This window comes from Lynx canadensis, chromosome C2 (genome assembly GCF_007474595.2).
Source record: "Lynx canadensis isolate LIC74 chromosome C2, mLynCan4.pri.v2, whole genome shotgun sequence".
In the NCBI taxonomy this organism is placed as follows: Eukaryota; Metazoa; Chordata; class Mammalia; order Carnivora; family Felidae; genus Lynx; species Lynx canadensis.
Window position 1 is genome coordinate 7,612,860 of NC_044311.2, and position 23,185 is coordinate 7,636,044.

At 39.7% G+C, this 23,185-nt stretch overlaps 1 protein-coding gene across 4 annotated transcripts in view; it reads left to right on the plus strand.

The window, feature by feature from the left end:
• Positions 1-23,185, plus strand: part of LOC115523343 (myosin VIIA and Rab interacting protein) — a 373,872-nt gene that overhangs the window by 33,591 nt on the left and 317,096 nt on the right. For 3 of the 4 annotated variants that reach the window (XM_030329285.1, XM_030329288.1, XM_030329290.1), the window contains exon 2: positions 20,747-20,890. In XM_030329285.1, the coding sequence (XP_030185145.1) occupies positions 20,781-20,890 (110 nt within the window). In that variant the 5' untranslated portion in view covers positions 20,747-20,780. Of the gene's footprint in view, positions 1-10,356; positions 10,519-20,746; positions 20,891-23,185 lie in introns of those variants that run through there. The other variant, XM_032594649.1, reaches the window with a different exon arrangement.

Genomic DNA, 23,185 nt, shown 5'->3' on the forward strand with positions numbered 1-23,185 from the left:
CCACCTCAATTTCCAGCCGCCCTGGCAACACTGAGCTCCGTCTTCTGATACTTCATGAGTTCCAGTCATCCTGCACCACACAGACTAGTGACTGTTCTCTTTGGAGAAGCCCTAGAAATATGGAGGTTACCCCATGAATGTATTTCCCTTTTTTCAAGGGCCAAATCCCCTCAAATTTCTGTTGGCTTTTGATTGCTCCCTGGTACCTTCAAGCAGTTATATTTAATTTTTTCCAAAGTTTATAATTGTTATATGCAAGAAGTTTAGTCTGATATAGACTACTTGTCTATTACTGGAACACACTTGGAATGATTAAATTTTAATAGCTTGGAAAATGTTAATTTTGTAAGGAATAGGTGTTCTCAAATTTATTTAGCCACTTCCTCATTGAAGAAAATTTAGCTTTGTTCCTATATTTTTTTGCCTGTAAAAACCATATGCATGCTAATAAGTCAGCTCTGGAACCAGATACCTTGGTTCATTTCGTTGATCTCCTACTTCCAATATGTGTTACCTAGAGCAAGTTATGTGGTTTCTCTTCGCCTCCCTTTGCTCATCTGATAAATGGGTATGATTGTTTCTGTCTCCTAAGTGTGATGATTAAATGGGTCAGCACATGTAAAATATGTAAATAATTATTTACCCATAGACTGCAATAAATGGTGGGAAATTGTGTTATTGTTAATCATTATTTAAACCATGTGTTCTGAAATTTGCTCTGATGTTCCTTGATGTAGGTCATTTTTTATTCATTGTTTGGGTCTCAGTGGATTCTTCTAATCTGGGAATGCATATCCCTCAGTTGTAGGAATTATTTGCATAATTTGTTTTGATAATTTATTCCTCTCCAGTCTCTCTGTTATATCTTTTTGTATCTCCTTTTATTTTTTCCTTTTAGTCTTCAGTTTTCTGTTTGTTTCACTTCCTGGAGATTGCCTCAGTCTTCCAAACTTTTTTGTTGAATACGTTTTTGCCATTATGTTTTCGACTTACAGATGTTTATTTTTGTTTGTTAACTAAATATTTGTTTTTAAGTTAGTGTCATTTTTTTTTCTCATGGATGAAATTGACCTCTTCTTCCATATCTTGGAAGGTATAGGGTTGTTTTTTTTTTTTGCATTTTCTCTAACTCTGAGCATTGTATCTATTTCTTCTATTAATCTTTTTGTTAGTTTTATTCTTTGTCTTAGCTGTGGCCTGAGCTGTCTGACCACCTGAGGCTGTTTACTCATATTTATGTATTTTTTTTTAAGTTTATTTATTTGGAGAGTGAACATGAGTGGGGGAGGGGCAGAAAGGTGTGGAGCCCTATGTGGAGGTTGAAGTCACGAACCATAGGATCATGACCTGAGCTGAAATCAGGAGTCAAACACTTAACTGACCGATCCACCCAGGCACCCCTGTTAACTCATATTTAAAAATAAGTAATAAAATGCTGGTTAGAAGCTTCACGTGTGTGAGAGGCCTTACTGACGTATAGCCATCACCAAAGGATGAAGTAACTTGTTTCCTTGCTACTCCCTGACTGGGGAACTCCAAAGTGAGTAGTACCTCCAGGGCTTTCCATTTGAACATACCAGTTTTTCCTCAAAGGAATCTTCTGGTCTTTTGTTCAGGTATAAGCCTGAATGCCACCTTCCTGGGAACTGTGTATGGGGAGTGGGTTGGAGGCCCACTTTATGTAGATTTTTAATGAAGCCTCCTGTTTTCAGGTGATTTACACTGACCTTCGCTATGCCTATAGTTTGTGCATTCAGAGATTCTCTAGCTCAGTCTCTCCTGAGAGGAAACTATGTTTCTTCTTTACCCATCACCCCATTTTTAGTGGTCCTTGGTGCTCCCTGATTTTTAATACTTTTTCAGCTGTTGTGGAACGGATCAGCTTTTTCCTGATGACTTTCCCCTCTGCAAACTTGGATTTTAGTTTTCTTAACTTCACCAAGTCAATTATCCTTCATCTGTGTATTTCTTTCAAAATTTTGTTGACATCATTAATCTGTCTTTTCTTCTTTGTTTCTTGTTCCTGAGTTTTGTTTTGTTTGTTTTTCTAATGATTTTTAGATTTCTTTCCCATCTTTTTAAATAGCGTTTCGGGAGACGGAATAGAAGATAAATGTTTACTCCAGTATGTATAAATAGAAACATCTTTGTTAAATGTAATCCTTATTCTAATATTTTATCTAATTTATGAACATTAAAAATGGTATCTGAACATTTTTCCCTTTTCTTATTATGTTTTTTCCAGTGACTGTTATATCTTGAGTGATGTACTGAAGTCATCCTTCAGTTTGAATACCTGTGGATTTATGCCCAGTCTATTCCACAAAGGTGGTTGATGCTTTGCATGTTAACTTCTTTTCCCTGTGGCCCCAGTTTCAGTTTAGAAGCTCTGAGAAAATTTCATCTTTTCTAGAATATCTTTCTCTTTTGCATCCCATAAGAGGATCTGTTGGGCCTGTCCATTGGACTACTTTTGCATGCCCAGTTGGGTGCATTAAATCCTGTCACCAGTCTTACGATATTTTGTGAAGGGGGGTACCAGAATAGAGATTTAGGGACTCAAAATGGCATTGTAAATGATCTTAAATATAATTTAATTTTTCTGTTCTTTTTCTAGAAAAAGATTATGCATTATTTCTGGATAGTTTCCTAATATGATTTTGAGAAATTTAACTAGGTGAGACTGCTTTGCTCGGTGGTTAGGGGCATAGACTCTGGAGCCAGTTACAGATGCATGATCTTGGGCAAGTCATTTGCTTTCTCTTTGCTTTAGTTTCTTTCTTTTTGAAATGAAGATAATATTAGTACCCACTTCTTAAGGAGGAAAAAGTTAATGCATGGAAGGTGTTTAAAACAGTGCCTGCTCTGTCGTCATTGTGATGCGTTTCCTGTTATGTGCTTTGAATCAGGCGTACAGAGTTAAGTAATCCACACGTAATCCTATAATTTCCTCCTGTTTAAGATAGCAGAAGAGCATATCTGTTAATGGCAGATCAGGCAATTGGGACTTGCTCTTCTATTGATGAGGACTGGAAACTCTGAATAAAATATATGGGAACAAATAACAAAATACCTCTGTTTAAGAGCGTTGGAGAGCTAACAAGATAGTGAAGACTCAATGGGCCAGAGCTTCGGTGGACAAGAGACCGTCATTTGGGGCTTTTCCCTGGGGCATTTGCCAGCTTGTGAGGCTGAGCAGTATTTTTGACAGCTTCTTGGGACTAGGGAGATTGGACTTAGAGGCCTGACAAAGCCAACTTCCTTGTGTTGAGATCCCCAAGGGTTCCACCCTTCAAGTGGGGTGAACTGGGTGGAGAAAGCCTGTGCAGGAACAGCAAGCTCAGCTTCCGGTGTTTTCAGTTTTGAAGTTGAAGTTCAATCTTGAAGATAAGAGTGCTTGCTTGCGGTCACTACAAGGCCCCTGACACAAACAAACAAGAATCCTCCGTAGAGGAAAGTAACTACAACATAGGCTTCCATTTTCAAACCCAGTGTGCATAAAAAAATAATGGGGTACAAGAGGAGATGAGAGGAAATGAATACAAACAAGCAGAAAGAAAAGGGAAATATAAACAGACCTACAGAGTTCCCAGATATTGAGTTATCAGACAGATTCAAAAATAACTGTGTTACTGTATTCACGGAGATAAAGGAAAAGATTGAGAATCTAGAAAGGAAAAAAAAAAACAACAGAACAAGCAAGAACGAATGAAATGGAAAATTTAGAATTGAAAAATTACCAATATTAAAAACTTAAACATAGATTTAATGATAGGCTAAAAATACATGAAGAGAAAATGAATAAACAATCAAAGAATGCTGACCTCAATTGGAAAAATATCCAGAATGATGTATGAGAAACAAAAAGGCATAAAAAAGAGACGAGTATATTGAGAAGGTCTGACAATCACATGTGCTTATAGTCACCAGAAAGAAAGAGAAGGAATAAAAGAAGTATTATTAGAGGAAAAAAATGCCTGAGAAATTTACAAAACCGATGGAAGTGTAGGAGTGTTACAGATCCATGGATTTCTCTCACAAACCTCTACAAAATGGAATGTAATTATGAAACAAAACACAACTGTGATGGCTAATTTTATGTGTCACTTGGCTGAGCCACAGTGCCTAGATATTTGGTCAAACACTATTTTGATGTTTCTGTGAGTATGTTTTTTTTTTTTTTTTTTTTGGATGTGATTAACATTTAAACAGGAATTTGAGTGAAGCAGATCACTCTCTATAATGTGCGTGGACCTCATCCAATCAGTTGAAAGCCTTAAGAGAACAAAGACTGACACCCTCCTTCCTCTACTGTGAGCAAGAACAAATTCTGCCAAGGGACTGCCTTTGGACTTAAACTGTAACTCTTCCCTGGGTCTCCAACCTAATAGACTCCCCTATCAGACCCTTGGATTCGCCGAGCCTCCACCATTGTATGACCCAGTTCCTTAAAATAAATCTTTCTCTCCTCCTTCTCTCTATCCTGCTGGTTCTGTTTCTTTGTAGAACACTGACCAATACAACAACCAAAGGAGAATTCTGAAAGAAGAGAAGCAAAAGCCAACTATCTGGGGAGCCCTGGACCAGAGAAATAACATAGTGGCATGGCATCTGATGATACTGGAACCAACAGCAGAAAATGACTCAGCTTCAGTGTTTCCTGAATTCCAACCTATAGGCTCATTCCTTCTCCAGGTTGAACAGGCATCCTACAACAACAGCAGATGAACATGACACCACCCACAAGGGGAATCAATTGGGAGCCAAGTAGGGATTGGGAATCAAGTAGAAATGGGGAATCAGTGGTGGGTCAAGTAGACAGGGCAAGCACCCCCCCCCCCCATCTCTGCTGGAAGAAGGGGATGATTCTGCCCCAAGTACCCGGGTTGAGAAGCACTCAGTATCACCACAGGCTGGGGGTATCTTACCACAGGTGCCCAGCCTGGGAAGCCTCTTCATCCATGTGGGGCTGATACCTTTCTCCCCACCTAGACATACTAGGAGGAATCCTGCCATAACAGGCAGCCTAGACCTAGAAGCCTCTTTTGTTCCACGGGTGGGGTCCTCCTCACCACACCGGGCAATCTGGTTTAGGAAAGCCCAGCGCACTCCCTCATGAAGCACAACAGGGACCAGTGTGAACCTCAGTGGCACGAGATAAGCCAGCTGGATTTTTGAAGGCCATGGTACGTAAATTGTCATTGGAACCTTAATCTAAAAAAGTAGGACAGGACCTTGTGCTAAATAAACCTAAACAGAGGTACTTCCTGTTACAACAAAATAACTAAATAGGACCCAGAGTCTCCTAACATAATAGTCAAAATGTCCAGGGTACAAATGAAAAACACTCATCATACCAAGACCTAGGATATTACAATTCGAATGAGAGAAGACAACAACTGATACTAACGCAGAGATGAATCAGATGTTGCAATTATCTGACAAGAATCTTAAAGCAGCCATTATAAAAATGCTTCAACAAATAATTACAGATCCACTCGAAACAAACGAAAAATAGGAAATCACAATAAAGGGAGTTATAAAAAAAAGAACCAAATAAGAAATTATGGAACTGAAAAATATAACCACAGAAAGAAAAACGAAAAAACTTGCTGGATTAACAAAAAACTATAGTGGAGATGACAGAGGCTCAGTGAACAGGAGGACAGACCAATAGAATGTGCCCAATCTGAACAGAGAGAGAAAACAGACCCCCCCCTCCCTGCCACACACAAAATGAGTAGAGCCTCAAGGACCTATGGGACAGTAACACAAGATCAACACGTTTAAGGGTAAGGGCAAGAGAGAGCAGGATGTGTTCTGATAACTTAGTGTGCCTGTTGTTTCATAGAGATCAGGGAAGGTCAGAGTCAAGCCCAGAGAGAAGGAACAGGTTAGGATGAAGTCTTCAAGGGCCTTGGTGGTAAGCTGAAGTTCTCTGAAATTTGCCAGCAAAACTGTAGGGAATAACAAAAGGTTTTTACGCATGGGGGTAACTTGATCAGTTTATCTCTTTTAAAACAGATTATATGTCAGTAAAACCTTGGATTATGAGTAACTTGTTCTGCCAGTGTTCTTCAAGACAAGCAAACATTTCTAATAAATTTTAACTTGAGAAACGAGCGATGTCTTCCAATACAAATAGTATGTGATTGCTCAATGTCACATGATCACAACTGAGCCAGTGGTTTGCTTTGCTTTGATATGCAAGTGTTTTGGACTACAAGCATGTTTCTGGAACAAGTTATGCCCGCAAACCAAGGTTTTACTGTATTTAAATTTAAAATATTAAATACACAATACATTTAAATCTTTCAAAATTTCAAAAGCATTAAAAAGTATGTTTCACATAGAACAGATGAACCTAGGGGAAGGGAAGCAAAAAATAAGATAAAAACAGAGAAGGAGACAAACCATAAGAGACTCTTTTTTTTTTCTTTTTTCAATATAATTTGTTAGCAAGTTAGCTAACATACAGTGTGTACAGTCTCCTCTTCTTTTCGTGGGTAGAGTCCCATGATTCATCACTTACATACAATACCCAGTGCTCATCCCAATAAGTGCCCTCCTCAATGCCCATCACCCATTCCTACCCCCCACCCCTAATCAACCTCAGTTTGTTCTCTGTACTTAAGAGTCTCTTATGGTTTGCCTCCCTCTCTGTCGTAAAGGACTCTAAATACAGGGAGCAAACTGAGGGTTGCAGGCAGGATGTTGGGTGGGAGGGATGGGCTCAATGGGTGATGGGTGTTAAGGAGGGCACTTGTTGAGATGAGCACTGAGTGTTATATGTAGGTGATGAATCACTGAATTCTATTCCTGAAGTCATGATTACACTAAATGTTGGATTTAAATAATTTTTTTTAAAAAAGTATGTTTCACATCCCTGACCATAGTTACCCTTCTCTTTAGGTAAGTCATGCTACTGGGTTTTTCCCATGCATTTTTCCAGAGATATTTATGCACATACAAGCAAACGTGTGTATGCACATATACATTAGAAACATATATTTTGTTCTCTTTTTATACAAATGATGGTATGGTACACCTACTGTTGGGCACTTTGCTTTTTGTACCTACTGTTATGCACCCTGTACTTAACCCTGTATTTGAAGAATTTTCCGTATCAGCTCATATAGTTTCTTCATTTTTTTCTTAATAGCTACATAGTTTTCCATTGTATGACTAGCCCATTGTATTTTTCACTTAGTTCTCTAGTGATCTTTCTAAATATGCCATTTTGCATAAACATATGTGTATTATCTCTGTGGGATGAATTCTTAGAAGTGGAATTGCTGAATGAAAGGCTATCTATCCATCCATCCGTCCATCCATCCACCCATCCATCCACCTACATATAATATCAATAGATATTAGCAAATTGTCCTCCACAGAGATCGTACATTTACAGTCCTCACAGCAATGGACAAGAGTGCCCCTTTTCTTAAAGACTTATCAGCACAGCATGATACTAAGCTTTTGAATCTTTGCAGATCTGATCGGTTGAAAAAAAAGTCTTTCAATTTGCATTTGTCTTTTTATGTGTTTGATAGGTTTATGAGCCATTGATAGTTCTTTTGGTGCACTCTATTTCTTTTTATTTTTATTACTCTCTGTCCATTTTTCTGTTGGGCTTTTGTTCTTTTTTTTCTTACTTGTCAAAGTTTTTATATTGAAGGAAATTATCTTTTTGTCTTTGATGTAAGATGTAGTTTTCTTTCTTCTTTGTCACTTAACTCTGCTCATAATGTTTTGGTACCTTATTATGCAGACATTTCCAATCTTATGTTGAATTTATCCATTGTTTTCAATGGCTTCTGAATTTTGTGTCTTATTTAGTAATGGTTTTCCCCCTCTGAGATTATGAAAGAATTTTCTCCTGTTTTCTTTTATTACCTTTATGGTTTTATTTTTTTACCTTTAAGTTAGTCCTGTATTTTGGAATTATTCTCGTGCTGTGTGAGGTCTGCTTATGTTACCCATTATTTTTGTAGCTTACAAAAATTCAAAATTGAAGAGGTCATTTTTCCTTCAGACCCAGTGTAGTCTCAAAATCTTCAGGAATTGCTTATGTTCTAGTATTTCCATTTCCTTCTTTTGGGTCTCTTCTAGGTTTCCTCCATATCTACAATATTCTCCCTGATCTTTCTAACTTTATTTTGTTTCACTCTGGCCCCTTTCTCATGTCTTCTCCCTACCGTGTCTCTCACTTTGTTTTGCTGGTTTCTCAGCTACCTTGACTGCCTTCTTGGCATAATTTCTGTAGTGGTTGTAGTTTTCCCCACTCCTTTCCCAAGCGCTGTCAATTCACATTTTATCATCTCTTGATACTTTGATATTTTTTCCTGTTTCTTCATTCATGGCTGTGATTTGATCAGTAAGTGTTTAATTTCTTAAAAATCTTTGGTCACTTCATTGCTTCATCAAATGTCTTGTAATGAGAGATCTTCCCTTGCTGCTTGCCTTTCTTGCTCATTTGTTCTTATCTTCTAATGTTTTTATGTAGTCCCTGAGGGTTTTTTTCTTTTTTATTATTCATCATCAAAGGAGTTTAATTTTTCCTGAATAATTATTGTGGAAGGTTTATAGAGATTGGGGATGTGGTTCTGCTAGGTGGAGTTTTGTTTTATTTTGTTTTGTTTTTGTTTTTGTTTTTGTTTTTTTAGAACTGGCCTTTATTTTACCAAAGCCAATGAAGAAAGGAAGATTTTTTTTGTTTTGTGTGCTTTAACTCTTTTATTTTTGGGTAATGAAAAGATTGTGTTTTCTTTATGGCACAAAAGGAAGACTGCTTCTTGTAAATAAGTTTTCTTTGTGATTCCTTGTAAATTGTTGCCATTTTCTTTATGGGGGAAGAAAGAAACAGACAAAACACTGCATCCACACAAGCTCATGGAGCCAGCTGGTCTACCTCTCCTGTTTCAAGCAAGAGTTGAAATGTCAGCCTGTGTCCTTTGCCTTCAAGAAGGGTAGTTTTGCTGGTGCTCGCCAAGACCTTCAGCTGCAAGCTCTGCAGCCTTTTCTCTTCTCTTCCTCCAACTTAATTTCCTCTGTTTTAGATGCTTTTCCACTTACATTCGGTCTCTATAGTTTTAATTGTCTCCTGGTTTAGCTGAAATGAAACTTGCATTTTGTTTCTCCTTTTCCTTGTTGATTTTTTGGATGATTTCCAGGGGGAGAAGGGGGGAAATGTCGACATTCACACACGCGGCTTGAACTAGAAGTCAGTCTAGATTTTGTTTAAGCTGCAAAAGGCCCAATAGTTAACACCTTTATTTTAAAAGTCATTTGGTGGCATTTTCAGGTGGGATTGCAGCAGGCCACCAAGATCAACACACTCTAGCTGAATGTTAATAGCATTCCCAGACAAGGGACTCTGCCATCCCTGGTCCAGTCAGCTGTGCCCCAGTGGTGCAGCGTGTCTGCTCTGGACGATTCCTGTGTGTAGCGAAAGGGGGAGTCTCAGAGAAGCAGGCTGTTGTGGCAGGGATAACCGCTCTTAAAGGTGAAGGAATGAAGGTCATTGAGCCCTACAGCCCAAGTACCACTTGCTCCAAAGAACAGACCCAGTGAAAAATACGTCTCGTGTGTGTGCGTGTGTGTGTATGTGTGTGTGTGTTTCTTTCCAGGTAAAGTTTTTTTTTCTTCTTTTCTTTTTATCCTGGGACAGTTCTAACATTTAGATTTTTTTCGAGGGATAAGAACATTTATTTTCAATTCTAGTCAACATCTAGCCATGGTCAGAGAGGGAAGCTCAAGCTGTATTTACAGTTTTATCATTTTATCACCTTCAGAATTTCGGACACTGCAAGTTAATTAACCTTTTTACTTTTTCTCTTTCTGTTAGATTCATCATATCACACATTGTGGGTTTGTAAAGATCTCATTCAATTGTCTGTCCTTGACCTTTTTCTTCTTAGTACCTTTCTAGAATGTCACTTGTGTAGATAGACACTGACCTTTTATGATGAACTTTCCATAAATTATGTATGTATGCACTTAGTGTCCTTGGAGTTACTTTTTTTTTTTTTTTCATTTGCGAGGTTTGTACTAACCAGTTTCCTGTAGAAGTGTCTGTGTCCTCCCTCATGGTTGTTACTTCTATCCAGGAATAATACAGACGATTCTACTTGTGTTGGGTCTTCTAACTTCAAAGTTATGAGCCATTTACAGCTATAGAGAGCTTTGAAAATATAAAGAAAATCACTCCTGAACAACTGCTGCCAGGCATCTGCTCCTTTGTTACAATCTAGCCTCTGCTTTGCTTTTCAGGGTGGCTGACACAGGTCGTTTTTTCTCTGACGCTGGCAATCAAATACCTCTTCCATCATGTCTTGCAGAAGTCCAGGTGAATACATGTGAGCACACTGCTGTTTTGCATCACATGGAAAACCTCCAAATGGAAGCTGAGTATGATGAGACTTTGTTTGGTTTCCTGTCTAAGCTGCTGTCATCAAATTTGACCACGCACAGAATTAAAACACTGTTCAGTCTTGAATGGGCTGCATGGTTTCATAAGTAAGACCCCCACCTCTTTTATAGGTGGGTTTTCTGTTCTCCACATTTTGAGAATTGTACTGTTTACAGACGGCCTCAGGCCAAGCTGTTTTCTTTTTGTTGGCCTATCAAGATTGGAAGGATTTACCCATTTTTGCATTAATTATACTAAAATTTCCAATTATCTTTTGCTCAACCCCAGGTTTTTAAAGGTTTTTAAATCTCCAAGTCTTGAGATTTAAATATTCTTTGGTTTCTGGAGCATATTAGGAACCTGAATTGATATGAGTTATTTATTAGTTGATGCTAATAGCATATCCATCAGGCATTATTTCAAGGCTTTGACATAAAAAGGGATTTTTTAGTGATTAGTCTTGTAGCTCTTCTTGTGTTAGGGTATCTGGAGCTATAAACTGATGTGAAATACGATATAATTGAGTAGTGAGCAGTTTTCAGACTCTTTCCTATATTATGATAACATCAGGCTTCTCCTTTGACATTTTAGTTATCATGATCCTGTTATAATGTCAAGATCATGTATTATAATTTTGAGTTACTCTTCCAATGTTATTACTAGCTTTGTTAGTGTTCAAAGTAACATTTATTTTTCATTAAGGAAGTAATCCATGTTCATTGTGGGAAAATTGGAAAGCATAAATAAGCAAAAACTTAAAAAATAATTAAAAGCTTTAAGAAATCCAGTCATCCAGAAATAATAACTATGAATGTTTGACATATGATTTGTCATTCTATTCTTTTCATGTTTTTATGATTTGTCATTCTATTCTTTTCATTTTTTTGGTTGTTCTTTCTTTTTAATACGAAATTTCTTGTCAAATTGGTTTTCATACGACACCCAGTGCTCATCCCAACAGGTGCCCTCCCCAGTGCCCATCACCCACTTTCCCCTCCCTCCCACCCCCCATCAACCCTCAGTTTATGTAATGCCCGAAGTTCCGAAACCTCCCACAAAAGTCCACCAGAGCCGTAAGTCAAAGCCAAGCGGCAAGGGTCGTTTATTGCAGGTTCGAACCTGGACCTCTGCGCACTCGTCGCCAGTGACGAGTAGAGGCCTCGATCAGGGTTGGTACAGCGTTTTTATAGACAGAGACAAATAGCACAGGGGAGGTTTCAAATTATGAGGGGCCTGATTAGTTGGTTTTAAAGTAAGGACATTTGTTGTTCTCTGATTGGGCGTCCTTTGTCTGTTCTTTGGCGGGAAGGCTTTGTCCGTTACTTGTGGCGGGAGGAAAAGGGGGAAGGGGGAAGGGGGTAGGGGAGGAATGTGTTAAGCAAGCAGGTTTACAGAAGCGAGAAATGCCGGTTAGTTCATGTACAATCACTTATTCTATTACATACCAGACTACATTTAGGAAGTTTCACAACTTACTCTATTACATAGCGAGTTACATTCAGGAAAGGTTTCACAATGCTCGTAGCAAACAGCAAGCAAAACAGACTTCTCAGCATTTGTATTTTATTTATTTATTTATTTATTTTTATCAAAGATCCATAATAAGCAGAAAAGAGAACTTAGCTTTAAACTAAGGCAGGGCTGTCATTTGGATTTAAAGCTGTTCTTTTCATTTATTCTCAGTTTTTAAGAGTCTCTTTTCATTGGAATTCAGACTTTTTTTTAAGAAAAATAAAACAATTGAAATCACTTAATACAGTTTCCAGTATGTAATTTTCAGCCATAAATATGTTGTATTTTTCCATGTCAATAATATATCATTTTTATAGCATTTGAATATACTGTCTCAGAGATATAGCAGATTTAACCAATGGTCTGTCATTAGACATTTCAGTTGTTTAAACAGATTTGCTATTGTAAATAGCATTAAGGAGAATACCCTCATACATATCCTTGATAATGTGTGTTTAATTATTCAAATGGTGTTTATTGTAGAAGAAAGGGAAAAAACGCGCTGAAGCGAATTTTCAAAAATTGCATCATACGAAATTTAACCATTCAGAGATAACCCTTGATAATATTTCTTGTGATTATCTTTCAGCGTATATTTTGAGTTTATCTGTTCACATCAGGATTTTACAGTTCATACTGTATTTTCTACCTGTTATTGAGCCATGTCCCACATAGGAGAATACACAAATCAAAAGTGTACACGTTGGTGGATGTTCACAAATTGAACACATCTGTGTAACCGGCACCCAGGTCGGAAACAGCATTAACAGTCCCCAGCCTTGCCCTTTCTGGCCACTGTTTCCTGCCCAGTGATGACCACTATCCTACTTTTCACACGACAGAATAGTACTGCCTGATTCTGAACTTTGTATAATTGGAATCGCCACGTCTAGCTTATTTTGCTTAGCGTAATATTCATGAGATTCAGTCACACTGGTGTATGTAGTTGTAGTTTACCCATACTTATCGGCATGTAGTATTCTACTGGTGAATATGCTACCCTTTAGTCTTCTATTGAAGAGTATTTGCCTCGTTCCTAGTCTGGGTCTATTATTCATAATGCTGCTTTGCACCAGATGCGTTTTCATCTCAGCAATAAATTTTCCATTTTCGTCTTCATTTGTTTTTATCACTTTAGTTTCTTTAACTCACTAACAGATGTCCTTAGAAATCTCATAAACCTGATGTGATTGGCCAACTGACCCAAAACCATTTATTGACCCATCTATCTATCTGACTCAGATGATCCATGAACAGATAGTTAGATACAGAGACACACAGACACATATGGGACTTTGTTGGGACTTTCTGTCCTGACCTGTCCTAAGGTGGTGACCTACCAGCTGGTCTCATGCCAGTAGCACACTTTAAAACCCACTATTGCAAATCACCTCTCATCATTTTTCCCTTTCAGAGCTGTCTGGCTAACATTATCCATTTATGTTTCCAGATGAACCTTAAAACATCTTTGCCAAGCTAGGAGCAAAAATTCAAATGAATTTTTTATTGACTGAGGAATGTGTCACTTAACCTGGGAAAGATCTTCTGTCTTTACAGTATTAGGTATTCTCATAAAGGAGTGGAGAATAGGTAGGAGTTTATGCATAGTTGATGATAACTTAAAAATAACACCCAACGTTTTACTGCAAAACAGGGAAGTTCACATGGCAAAACATAAGATGAATAAAATTAAAAGGCCAGTGGCAATTTGGGGAAAAACAGGACAGATGATTATTTTAATATATTAAGCATACTTTTAAAATACTAAGAAGTACATAAGGTTCTCTAAAAGATCAAATAACACAGCTCATGAAAGTGGATAATTCCACAACTATCAAGGTCCAAAACAAGGTTTAATGATATATTCCATATACTAGTAACCAAAGCACCGCTAATTATAATAACTTGCCATTTTCATTGAATAAGATTTGAGGAACACAGGCATTCATATATCCTAGTAGGAGAAATACAAGAATAAATGCTTTAATAGCAATCTGGCAGCTATTATCAAATATGCCTAAGCATTGACTCAGCTGTTTTGATCTAAGAATTTTCTTTAAGAATGTGCAAGGATATATGTACAAAGATGTTCATCTTAGTGTTGTTTATTTTTTTTTTAAGTTTATTTATTATTGACAGAGAGAGAGAGGGAGAGCGAACACAAGCTGGGGAGAGGCAGAGAGAGGGAGATACAGAATCCAAAGTAGGTTCCAGGCTCTGAGCTGTCAGTACAGAGCCCAATGCAGGGCCCGAACCCACAGACCGTGAGATCATGACCTGAGCCAAAGTCAGACACTTAACTGACTGAGCCACCCAAGCGCCCCAATCTTAGTGTTGTTTATGATAGAAAAATATTGAAAATAAGCAGAAAGTATGCAAGTATGATTGGTTAAATTGTGCTACCGCCATACTATGGAATATTTTGGGTCCACAAAAACATCTTAAAAGGAAAGAATTTTATGACATATCAAGGGAAGAAATCAGATGAAAGATATAGCATGTAGTTTACCAAAAGTATGTGTTATTACAATATTGTATTCTCTCTGCTACCGTCTTACTTATAAACCAGAGAGATCCAGGAGCAAAAGCACTGTTCTGGAAACCAGGAGCTTCTGAACCAGTGTATGTGTTGGGGAACCCTCTTCCATTTCCTATGTTTACCCTCTCTCATCTGTAAACGAAGAGGTCATACCTAAGTGACCTGTGACTCGTGGATGTGAGGCTTCTCTAGCTCTGAGACGCCATTTCTGTTGTTACATGGGAAATCTACTTGTGTTTACTCTAGAAAAGGAAGACGCTTTCCCCATTTTCCCAAAAGGTTTTCTCATTGTTCTCCGCCTTGTCCATGTAGAGCTAATTTATTTATTTCTTTACAGAAACCATGTATCCCTTTGGAGTCCCCATCATTCTATTTAGATTTGAGATGATCAGAGCTGCCACTTCTGTCTTTCACTAAGTGGGCATCTTAGAAACTCAGAATTCTCAGAAACCAAAAGCCAGTGAAGTGAAGTGAAGGGGACAGATATGTCACTTTGGGGGAAACGCCAAAGTGCCATTATCACCTTTAATGGGTGTTTTGAAGGAAGAAGTCAGTCTGCATTTTCCCTGTGCCCTCTGATCTGTTTCTTCCTGCTCATCGAGGGATTTGAAGATGGCAGCTTATGGAGTTCCCCTTGGCCTGGCAGCCTAAGAGTGGAGTCTTCCTTCTAATTTACTTCTGCGGACCAGCAGGTGCACTAGGCTCTCTCCCTACCCCCACCGCCCCCACCACCCCACCCAACACCATGTGTGCAAAGCGGCCCACAGATTTACTTTTGACAAGTAGCCTAAGAGGCGTGAAAAATCTTTTTTCTTTTTTCAAATAGTTGGGACTCCTGTTGTGATATTTTGGCTAAATTTTGAGGTTCATTTGTATCATACAGGCATGGGGTTTTAAAGTCATTTAACAGAGGACGTTTAAGGACTGACGCTTCTCTGTTCTCTGCGTTTGTTGCCATTATTTGGAAACTAAAAGAGCAGATTACCTTTGTCTGAATAGCAGCCAAGTGATGGGATCCCCTGTTCTAACATGTTAGAAAGAGAGGGCAGGGAACTCTGGACCCCAAGGGTGAAAACCTGAGGTCTAGAGTTTCCCTCTGCATCTCACAGGAAGGCCTACACATGGAGTAAAGGTGTGGCCTCTGAGCCAGATATAGACCCAGTCAGACCCTAGCGGTCTTTTGTCATTTATCTGTTTTACAGCCAGAACGTGGAACTATGAATCCGCACCTTCTCATCTGTGAGTGGCGGCAATGGCTGTGGTTTGTGAGAGTTAAGAATATCAAGTGTAATATATATCTGTATCTGTATCTATATCTGTATTTATATCTGTATCTATATCTATCTCTGTATCTATATCTGTATTTATATCTGTATCTATCTCTGTATCTATATCTGTATCTATATCTGTATTTATGTCTATATCTATGTCTATCTCTGTATCTATATCTGTATCTATACCTGTATCTGTGTCTACATCTATATCTGTATCTATATCTATATCTGTATATATATCTATCTGTATATAGATATCTGTATACAGATATCTATTTCTGTATATCTATATTTCCTCTGAAACATAGTAGGTGTTCAACCAGTAGTGATCTATCAAAATCATTATTTAACAATTTACAATTTTTTATTGTTGAAGGATAGTTGGGCATACAGTGTTATTTGTGTTAGTGTCAGGTGCACAGCCTAGTGATTTGACAAGTTTGTACATTACTCACTGCTCACCACAACAAGTGTTGTCACCATCTGTCACCATACAGTGTTATTGGAAGATTATTGGCTATATTCTCCATGCTGTACTTTTCACCTTCATGACTTACTTATCAAAATCATTTTCATCATTTTTCTTACACTTCTCCGCATATTCGCTGGACAGTGTTTCAAATGTTTGCTCTAATGATGGTGAAATTACCTGAGTTTTGTTTAGTGTTACGTTTACTTGAGTTTATATGCTTGTAAAAGATACCTTACAGACAAAAGTGTATATGAAAGTTGGACTTTTAATCATAACTAATAATAATAATATACTATTAATATAATTATTACTTAATAACGGTAGTAATAATAAGCAGCAGCAGTAACACTGTCTTTCCAGTGAGAGCTGTGAAGCCTGTATGTAATTATCCCCAAACCCTCCCTCTCCCTCAGTGATCCCATGTTGCTCTTTAGAGTTTTACCATATTTGTTCCTAAAAAATACATGCTTTGACTTTTTATGCTTTTGAACTGTTTATAAACAGGATTATAGTGTGTGCCTGCTGCACATGTGTGTACATATGGTGTGCTTTTCCGTCTCAACATTATGTTTTAAGATTCATCCATGTTGGTGGATAGACCTACAGCATGCCGTTTTTCACTGCAGTGGGGAACTCCATTATGTGAAATAAATATACACATCTGTTGATCTTGCCATTGATGGATGTTCAGGGTAGTTTGCAGGTTTTATTTGATTTGTTTTACTTTTTGCTATTTTGAATGTGACTGCTAGTAACGTCTCCTGCTAGGTCGAACTACGTGAAATAGACATTTTTATAAATTGGAATGGTGCAGATTTAGAAATTTCATGTGAGCCAACCAAATCCCTACCTCTTGGTGCACGTTTGCAAGATTATATCTGAGGCATACACCCAGGTGTGGCAGAAATGCTAGTTCATAGGGTACATGCATCGTCAGCTTTGAAAATGATAATTGTGTCACAAAGCAATCGGGTCAATATGTACGCGCTATGTGAAGGCCGCCATTGTCCCTCCTCCTGTCAACACTTGATAAAGGCTGTTTATTTTGGTGGGTGTGAAGTGTGGTTTTGATGTGCAATTCTGTAATTACAGGTGAAATTAAGCGTCTTTCCATCTCTCGTATTCTGTTATTTCTATGTAAACGTGTGCAAGTGGCTTTGGAAGTGGCTCATGGGTGAAGGTGGAGGCGTCCTGAGTCACACGCTAGAAAAAGCTGAGGTTGCCTTGAGGAGACTGTTGGTGGAAATATGGATGGTAAAGGTGATGATGCTGAGGGCTCGGGAAGAAGAGAGGTACCTTCTGAGAGAATACGGGTATCATTGTGAATAGAAAGGTGGTCCAAATGTGAATGTTTAAAGTACTTCTGTTGAGGGCTCAGACAGAAATGAGGAACATGTTATTGGAAGTGAAGGAATTGGATCCTTGTATAAAGCGGCCGAGAATTTGGTCAAGTTGTGTTCTAGTGTTCTGTGGAAGGTGGAACTTGTCAGTGATGAACTTGGGTATTTAGCTGAGGAGACGTCTAAGCAAAGTGTTGAAGCGTGGCCTGGTCTGGCCTTGCTGCTTCTAGTAAAGTGCAAGAGTAGAGAGATGAGTTGAAGAAGAGATTGTTAAGCAGAGGAACCAGGATGTTAAGATTTGTAAAGTTCTCAGTCTATCCATATTGCAAAACATGAGAAAGTGTGTCTGGGGAGAACATCAAGGGTGTGGCTGGACAGCCACTTGCTACACGGATTATGAGAACAACTCAGGGATCGGATCAGCCATTTCAGCAGAAACCAGGAATAGAGCTTTGGTTACCCAGGAGAGAGCTGTAGAGGACCCTCTTGTTTGATGGTTTGGCCTTCTGTGTATTGCATGGGAAGCCAACAGAGTTTTTGAGAATTCCTATCAGCGGAAGCACTGCCAGTTCAGACTAAACAGAGACAGGATGAAATGAAAGCAGCCTGGTGGTCCTCTGAGATTCTGCGGGATGTGGCCAATAGAGCTATCTGGCTTCACGCGTGTGTTTCCTTCAAGAAAGGGGAAGAATGATCCCGAAGGCAATTCGGAGGTCCCTGGAGCTGGACCGCCACCGTGGCCTGTGGGGTGGGACTCCTCCTGTGGCAGGGCCACCTCCTCAGTTTCAGCAGGGCAAGCTGCTGTGGCTACAGGGCCAGGGGAGTGGGATAGCCACCCTGGTGGGCTCAGAAGGGAGGGCCACTTGGGGGCACAGAGGAAGGGACTTATTCTTGAGGCTTAAAATCTAATGAAATTTGCTCTGCTCTCAGATATGCTTGAGACCCAAGACCCCTTTCCTCCTTTCAGTTTCTCCCACCAAGACTGGGAATGTCAATCCAATGCCTCTCCTGTGTCTTCCATTTTGGAACAGGTAACTTGCCAGATTTCACAGGTTCACAGCTGGAAAAGAATTTTACCTCAGGATGAATCATTGCTCACGACTTGCCTGTACCTAAATTAGATAATATTTAGAGGAGACTTTGTACTTAGAGTTGATGCTGGAATGGGCTAAGACTTTTGTGGCTGTTTGGATGGGCTGAATATATTTTGCATGTGAGAAGCCCATAAATTTGGGGAACCAAAGGGTAGAGGGTGTGGGCCAAGCTGTCACCCCAAAACTCATATGTTGAAGTCTTAACCCCAGTGCCTCAAATTATGACTGTATTTGGAGATAGGACATTTAAAGAGGCAATTAGGTTAAAATGAGGCCATTAGGGTGGACCATAATCCAATATGTCTAGTGTCCTTATAAGAAGAAATTTAGACATTGATACATATGGAGAGAATACCATGTGAAAACACAGGGGGGAGATGGCCATCTGCAAGCTAGGGAGAGAGGCTTCAGAAGAACCCAACCCTCTCGACCCCTTGATCTCAGACTTCTAGCTTCCAGAACCATGAGGAAATTTTTTCTGGTGTTCAAGCCACCACTCTGTTATAGCAGCTTTGGCAAACTAATACACCCGCCTGTATGTCAATACTACTCTGTCTTAATTAATGTAGGTTTATAATAAAGGCATTCCACAATGAGTAGAGGTAGTGAGAGTGGATGTTTGAGCCTTGTTCTTGACCTTTAGGGAGAGCATTTGGTCTTTTGTGATTGAGTATGATGTTCATTTTAGTTTAGGTTTTCTTTCTTTCTCTCTCTCTCTCTCTCTCTCTCTCTCTCTCTCTCTCTTTCTTTCTTTTTTTCTTCCTTTCTTCCTTTCTTTTTTTCTCCCTTTCTTCTTTCTTTCTTCTCTTTCTTCTTCTTCTTCTTCTTCTTCTTCTTCTTCTTCTTCTCTCTCTCTCTCTACCCTTCCTTCCTTCCTTCCTTCCTTCCTTCCTTCCTTCCTTCCATCAATGCCCTGTCCTATATATAATGGAGGAAATTTCCTTGTAGTCTAAGTTTGCAGAGGGCTCCTGTCACGAATGGGCATTGAACTGATCATATGATTTTTCCATTTTATTCTGTTAATGTGGTGAATTATACTGGTTGATTTTGAATGTTGAACCAACCTGGAACTGTTTAGATAAAACCCACTTGGTCTATATATATAATCATCTTTTTGAAATCTTGCTGCATTGGTTCTGCTAATACTTTACAGAGGATGGTTGCATTCAGGTTTATGCTGGTCTTCAGTTCTAGGCAATTTTCTGGAATTATGTGTTTGATTTTATAAATGGATACAGCTCTTCATTAAAAATGATTTTTAAAAATATTGCTTCCCGTAATTTCTAGGCATGCACTGCTGGGAGGTGCTCCTTTGAAATAGCATCTTTTCTACCACTGAGAAAATGGCTAAATAAGATTATTTTACTGTATTTTTTCCTTTTGCAGAAGAGAGTTTATTGGTTTCTAGTTTATATTTTAGAGCCATATGATTAAAAGTTCAGGGGATAGGGGCGCCTGGGTGGCTCAGTCAGTTAAGCCTCTGACTTCAGCTCAGGTCATTATCTCGTGGTCTGTGAGTTCGAGCCCCACGTCGGGCTCTGTGCTGACAGCTCAGAGCCTGGAGCCTGCTTCGGATTCTGTGTCTCCTTCTCTCTCTGCCCCTCTGCCTCTCATTCTCTCTCTCTCAAAAATAAATAAACATTAGAAGTTTATTCCCCTGAAGAAGTTCAGGGGATATTGTGTATATAGGATATTTTAAAAAGTATTATAATTTATTTTATCTTGGAATTATAGATAATACTTGGAATTTAAAACTTCAAGTCACAAAAATTTAGAAGTTTTGGATCCTGTCTTTGGCATTTAGTGGCTAGGGCCACTAGCTCTCTCGTATGCTTGCTTCATTGCATCGAAAAAAGTAATTTATGTCTTTTTTTCTAATTTAAGGGTTGGGTGGGATGAATGAGACTGGTAGATGATCAGGTACCTTCTCCCTTTCTCTGCGGCCTGACATCATCTGTAAATGTTTTCTGAATACGAGAGCAGAGCAAGGCACCATCTTAGATTAAACTGTATTAATTTCATGTTAATAAAAAAATGGGTTGATTGTGGTCCCTGGAGCGCATTCCTCTTGCCCTCAATTTGTGGTCTCTTCTTGATTTCTCAGGTCTTGTGTTACCGTCTGTGTTGGGTATTAAATCATGGGGAGGAAGCTGGACCTGTCTGGTCTGACCGACGACGAAACGGAGCATGTCCTCCAGGTGGTTCAACGAGACTTCAATCTTCGCAAAAAAGAGGAAGAACGGCTAAGGTGAGATGCTTCTGTTGCCCTCCTGGGTAGCACGGGACAGCTTTCCTGAGAATGTTCCTCTCCGCTAGCCCTGAGTTCGAAGTCTTTATGTCATGTGCACACACTTCTGTGTATAGGAAGACTGCCCTGTCCTTCACAGAAAGGTTCACCAGCTTCAATGCTGGGCACCATAGTGCCCGTTCGGAAACATGCCTCCCCATCAAGGTTTTCCTTGGGCTTCTCACCCTGCACAGTTTTAGCTGCAGGAAAAGTATACCTTGTGATGACAGTGGCTATTTGGAGCTTGCAACTTGGCTTAATTTTCCTGTTGGCAGGTAGTAATCTTCCTGTTTGAGAATAAAGTGTTAGGTGAACAGCTCTTGGAAGAATTAGACTCACAGAGTCTGTACAATCTCCTGTTAGAATACTCAACTCCCATGGTGCAGAAAAAGAGTTCCAAAGACGCGGTATAAGGAAAGTGCCATCTGGCTGGGCTGGGGTCACCTGGCCTAGCACCACCTTCCTCATTTTATAGAGGAGGATACTGAGGCCCAGAGAGGGGCTCTTCCAACGCTCTAGTTGGCATTTCCTCGTGGAATGTTCTGAGAAATACAGTTGCTGCTCCTTTGGGTAGAAATGACTGAATTTGGAAGAGGTCAGAGTGATCAAAATGAGGTCATATGTTGGGTCTAGTGTGTTGGAAGTAGATAGTAAGTCATCATTACCTGCCCTCGTCCATCCGTCTGTTTTCCCTTGGAATCTGATGGGTTTATCATGGCACCGTCTTCTTCCTTAGCCACCGAGCTCAAAACCCCTTTGTAATTCCTCCCCTGACTTGGTCCCCACGCAGGGCTGGGCCAGGCACTGCTGAATCTGCCTCCTCACCATCTGTCCCCGACTTTTCCCCAAGTCCAGCTTTTATCACTGTCATCCTGGGAACTGTCATAATCTTTATGGCCTTCTGCCTCCACTCCTCCAAATAGCCAGGGCTGTGCGACATCTGAGCCCCAACCATGTCCTTTCCTAATCAGCTTAAAATGTGGGTTTTTTTTTCCTTTTCACTTGGGGTACATCAGACTTTCCAGTTCTTTACGTATTACCTCCCTGACTAGATTATAAGCACTCTGGTATAATCATGTCTATTTCTATCATGGTTTTTTTTCTCTGTCTTGTTATAGATGGTTAATATGTGCTTTTTGAAGGAAGACAAAAAAAAAAAAAAAACCAACACCTGTTAATTAACTAATTAATTGATTTACAAACCATGTGCCAGGCACTGTTCAAGCTGCTGGGAACATGGTGAGCAAACCTAGTCTTTGTCCCATGGAGTTTATATTCTAGAGCTGAGCTGATACACACTGCAGCCACCAATCATGGGTGCCTACCGAGCACTTGAAACATGATGAGCCTGAGTTGGGACGTGTTGTGTGACATACACACCACATTTCAAATTTAGTGCCCAACAACGTGTCCTGCCTTAGTAATAATTTTGTATTGACTTCATTTTTGGAATGTCCTTGTTATACGAGATATACGAGGGGAAAGAAAAAAACATTAAGTGTAATTTTCACGGTTTCTTTTTACTTTCTCTAGTATGGCTACTCAAAAATTCAAAATTCTGTATATGTCTCATGCCATATTTCTGTTGGATGGCACTGCTCTAGAGGGAGGAGAGAGAGGGGAGATGAACAAATAAAAATGTGTTTAGATACGTTCAGTAGCGGTGAGAGCCATGAAGAAAGATAAAGCAGGGAAAGGGGCAGAGACTGGAGGAGGGTGGCAGGTGCTGTTTTTCTGTGGGCTGCTCAGGGAAGACCTCTCTGGGGACGTTGGGGACATTTGGGCAGGGATCTGAAGGAAGGGAGGGAGGGAGCTCTGCAGCTACCTGGGACGACATTAGGCGCAGCAGAGGGACCTACAGATGTCAAGTTTCTGACTTAAGGACATGCCTTGTATGTTTCCCCGAGGAGGTAGGAGGGAGTGAGCCAAAGAAACATAGTACAGAATGAAATCTCAGCAACAGCCTGAGTTCAAACCATGTAGTGAGTAGAGAATCTGTGGTAAAGCCCTGAATCTCACTCTAGGTGGAGGAATCACAGAGTTTTTAGCACAGGAGACATGGTGGCCTGACATCTGCTTTATAGGGTCACTGTAGCTGCTCAGTGGGGGTTGGGGGGGGGAGGCATCACAGAAAGGCGGGACTAGCAGCGGAGGAACTGTTAGGAGGCAGCGGTCCAGGTGAAAGGTCGGGCTGTCTCAGAGCAGGGGAAGTGCAGCGGGTGGTGAGTGGTGGTCAGATCCTGGACATGTGTCAGA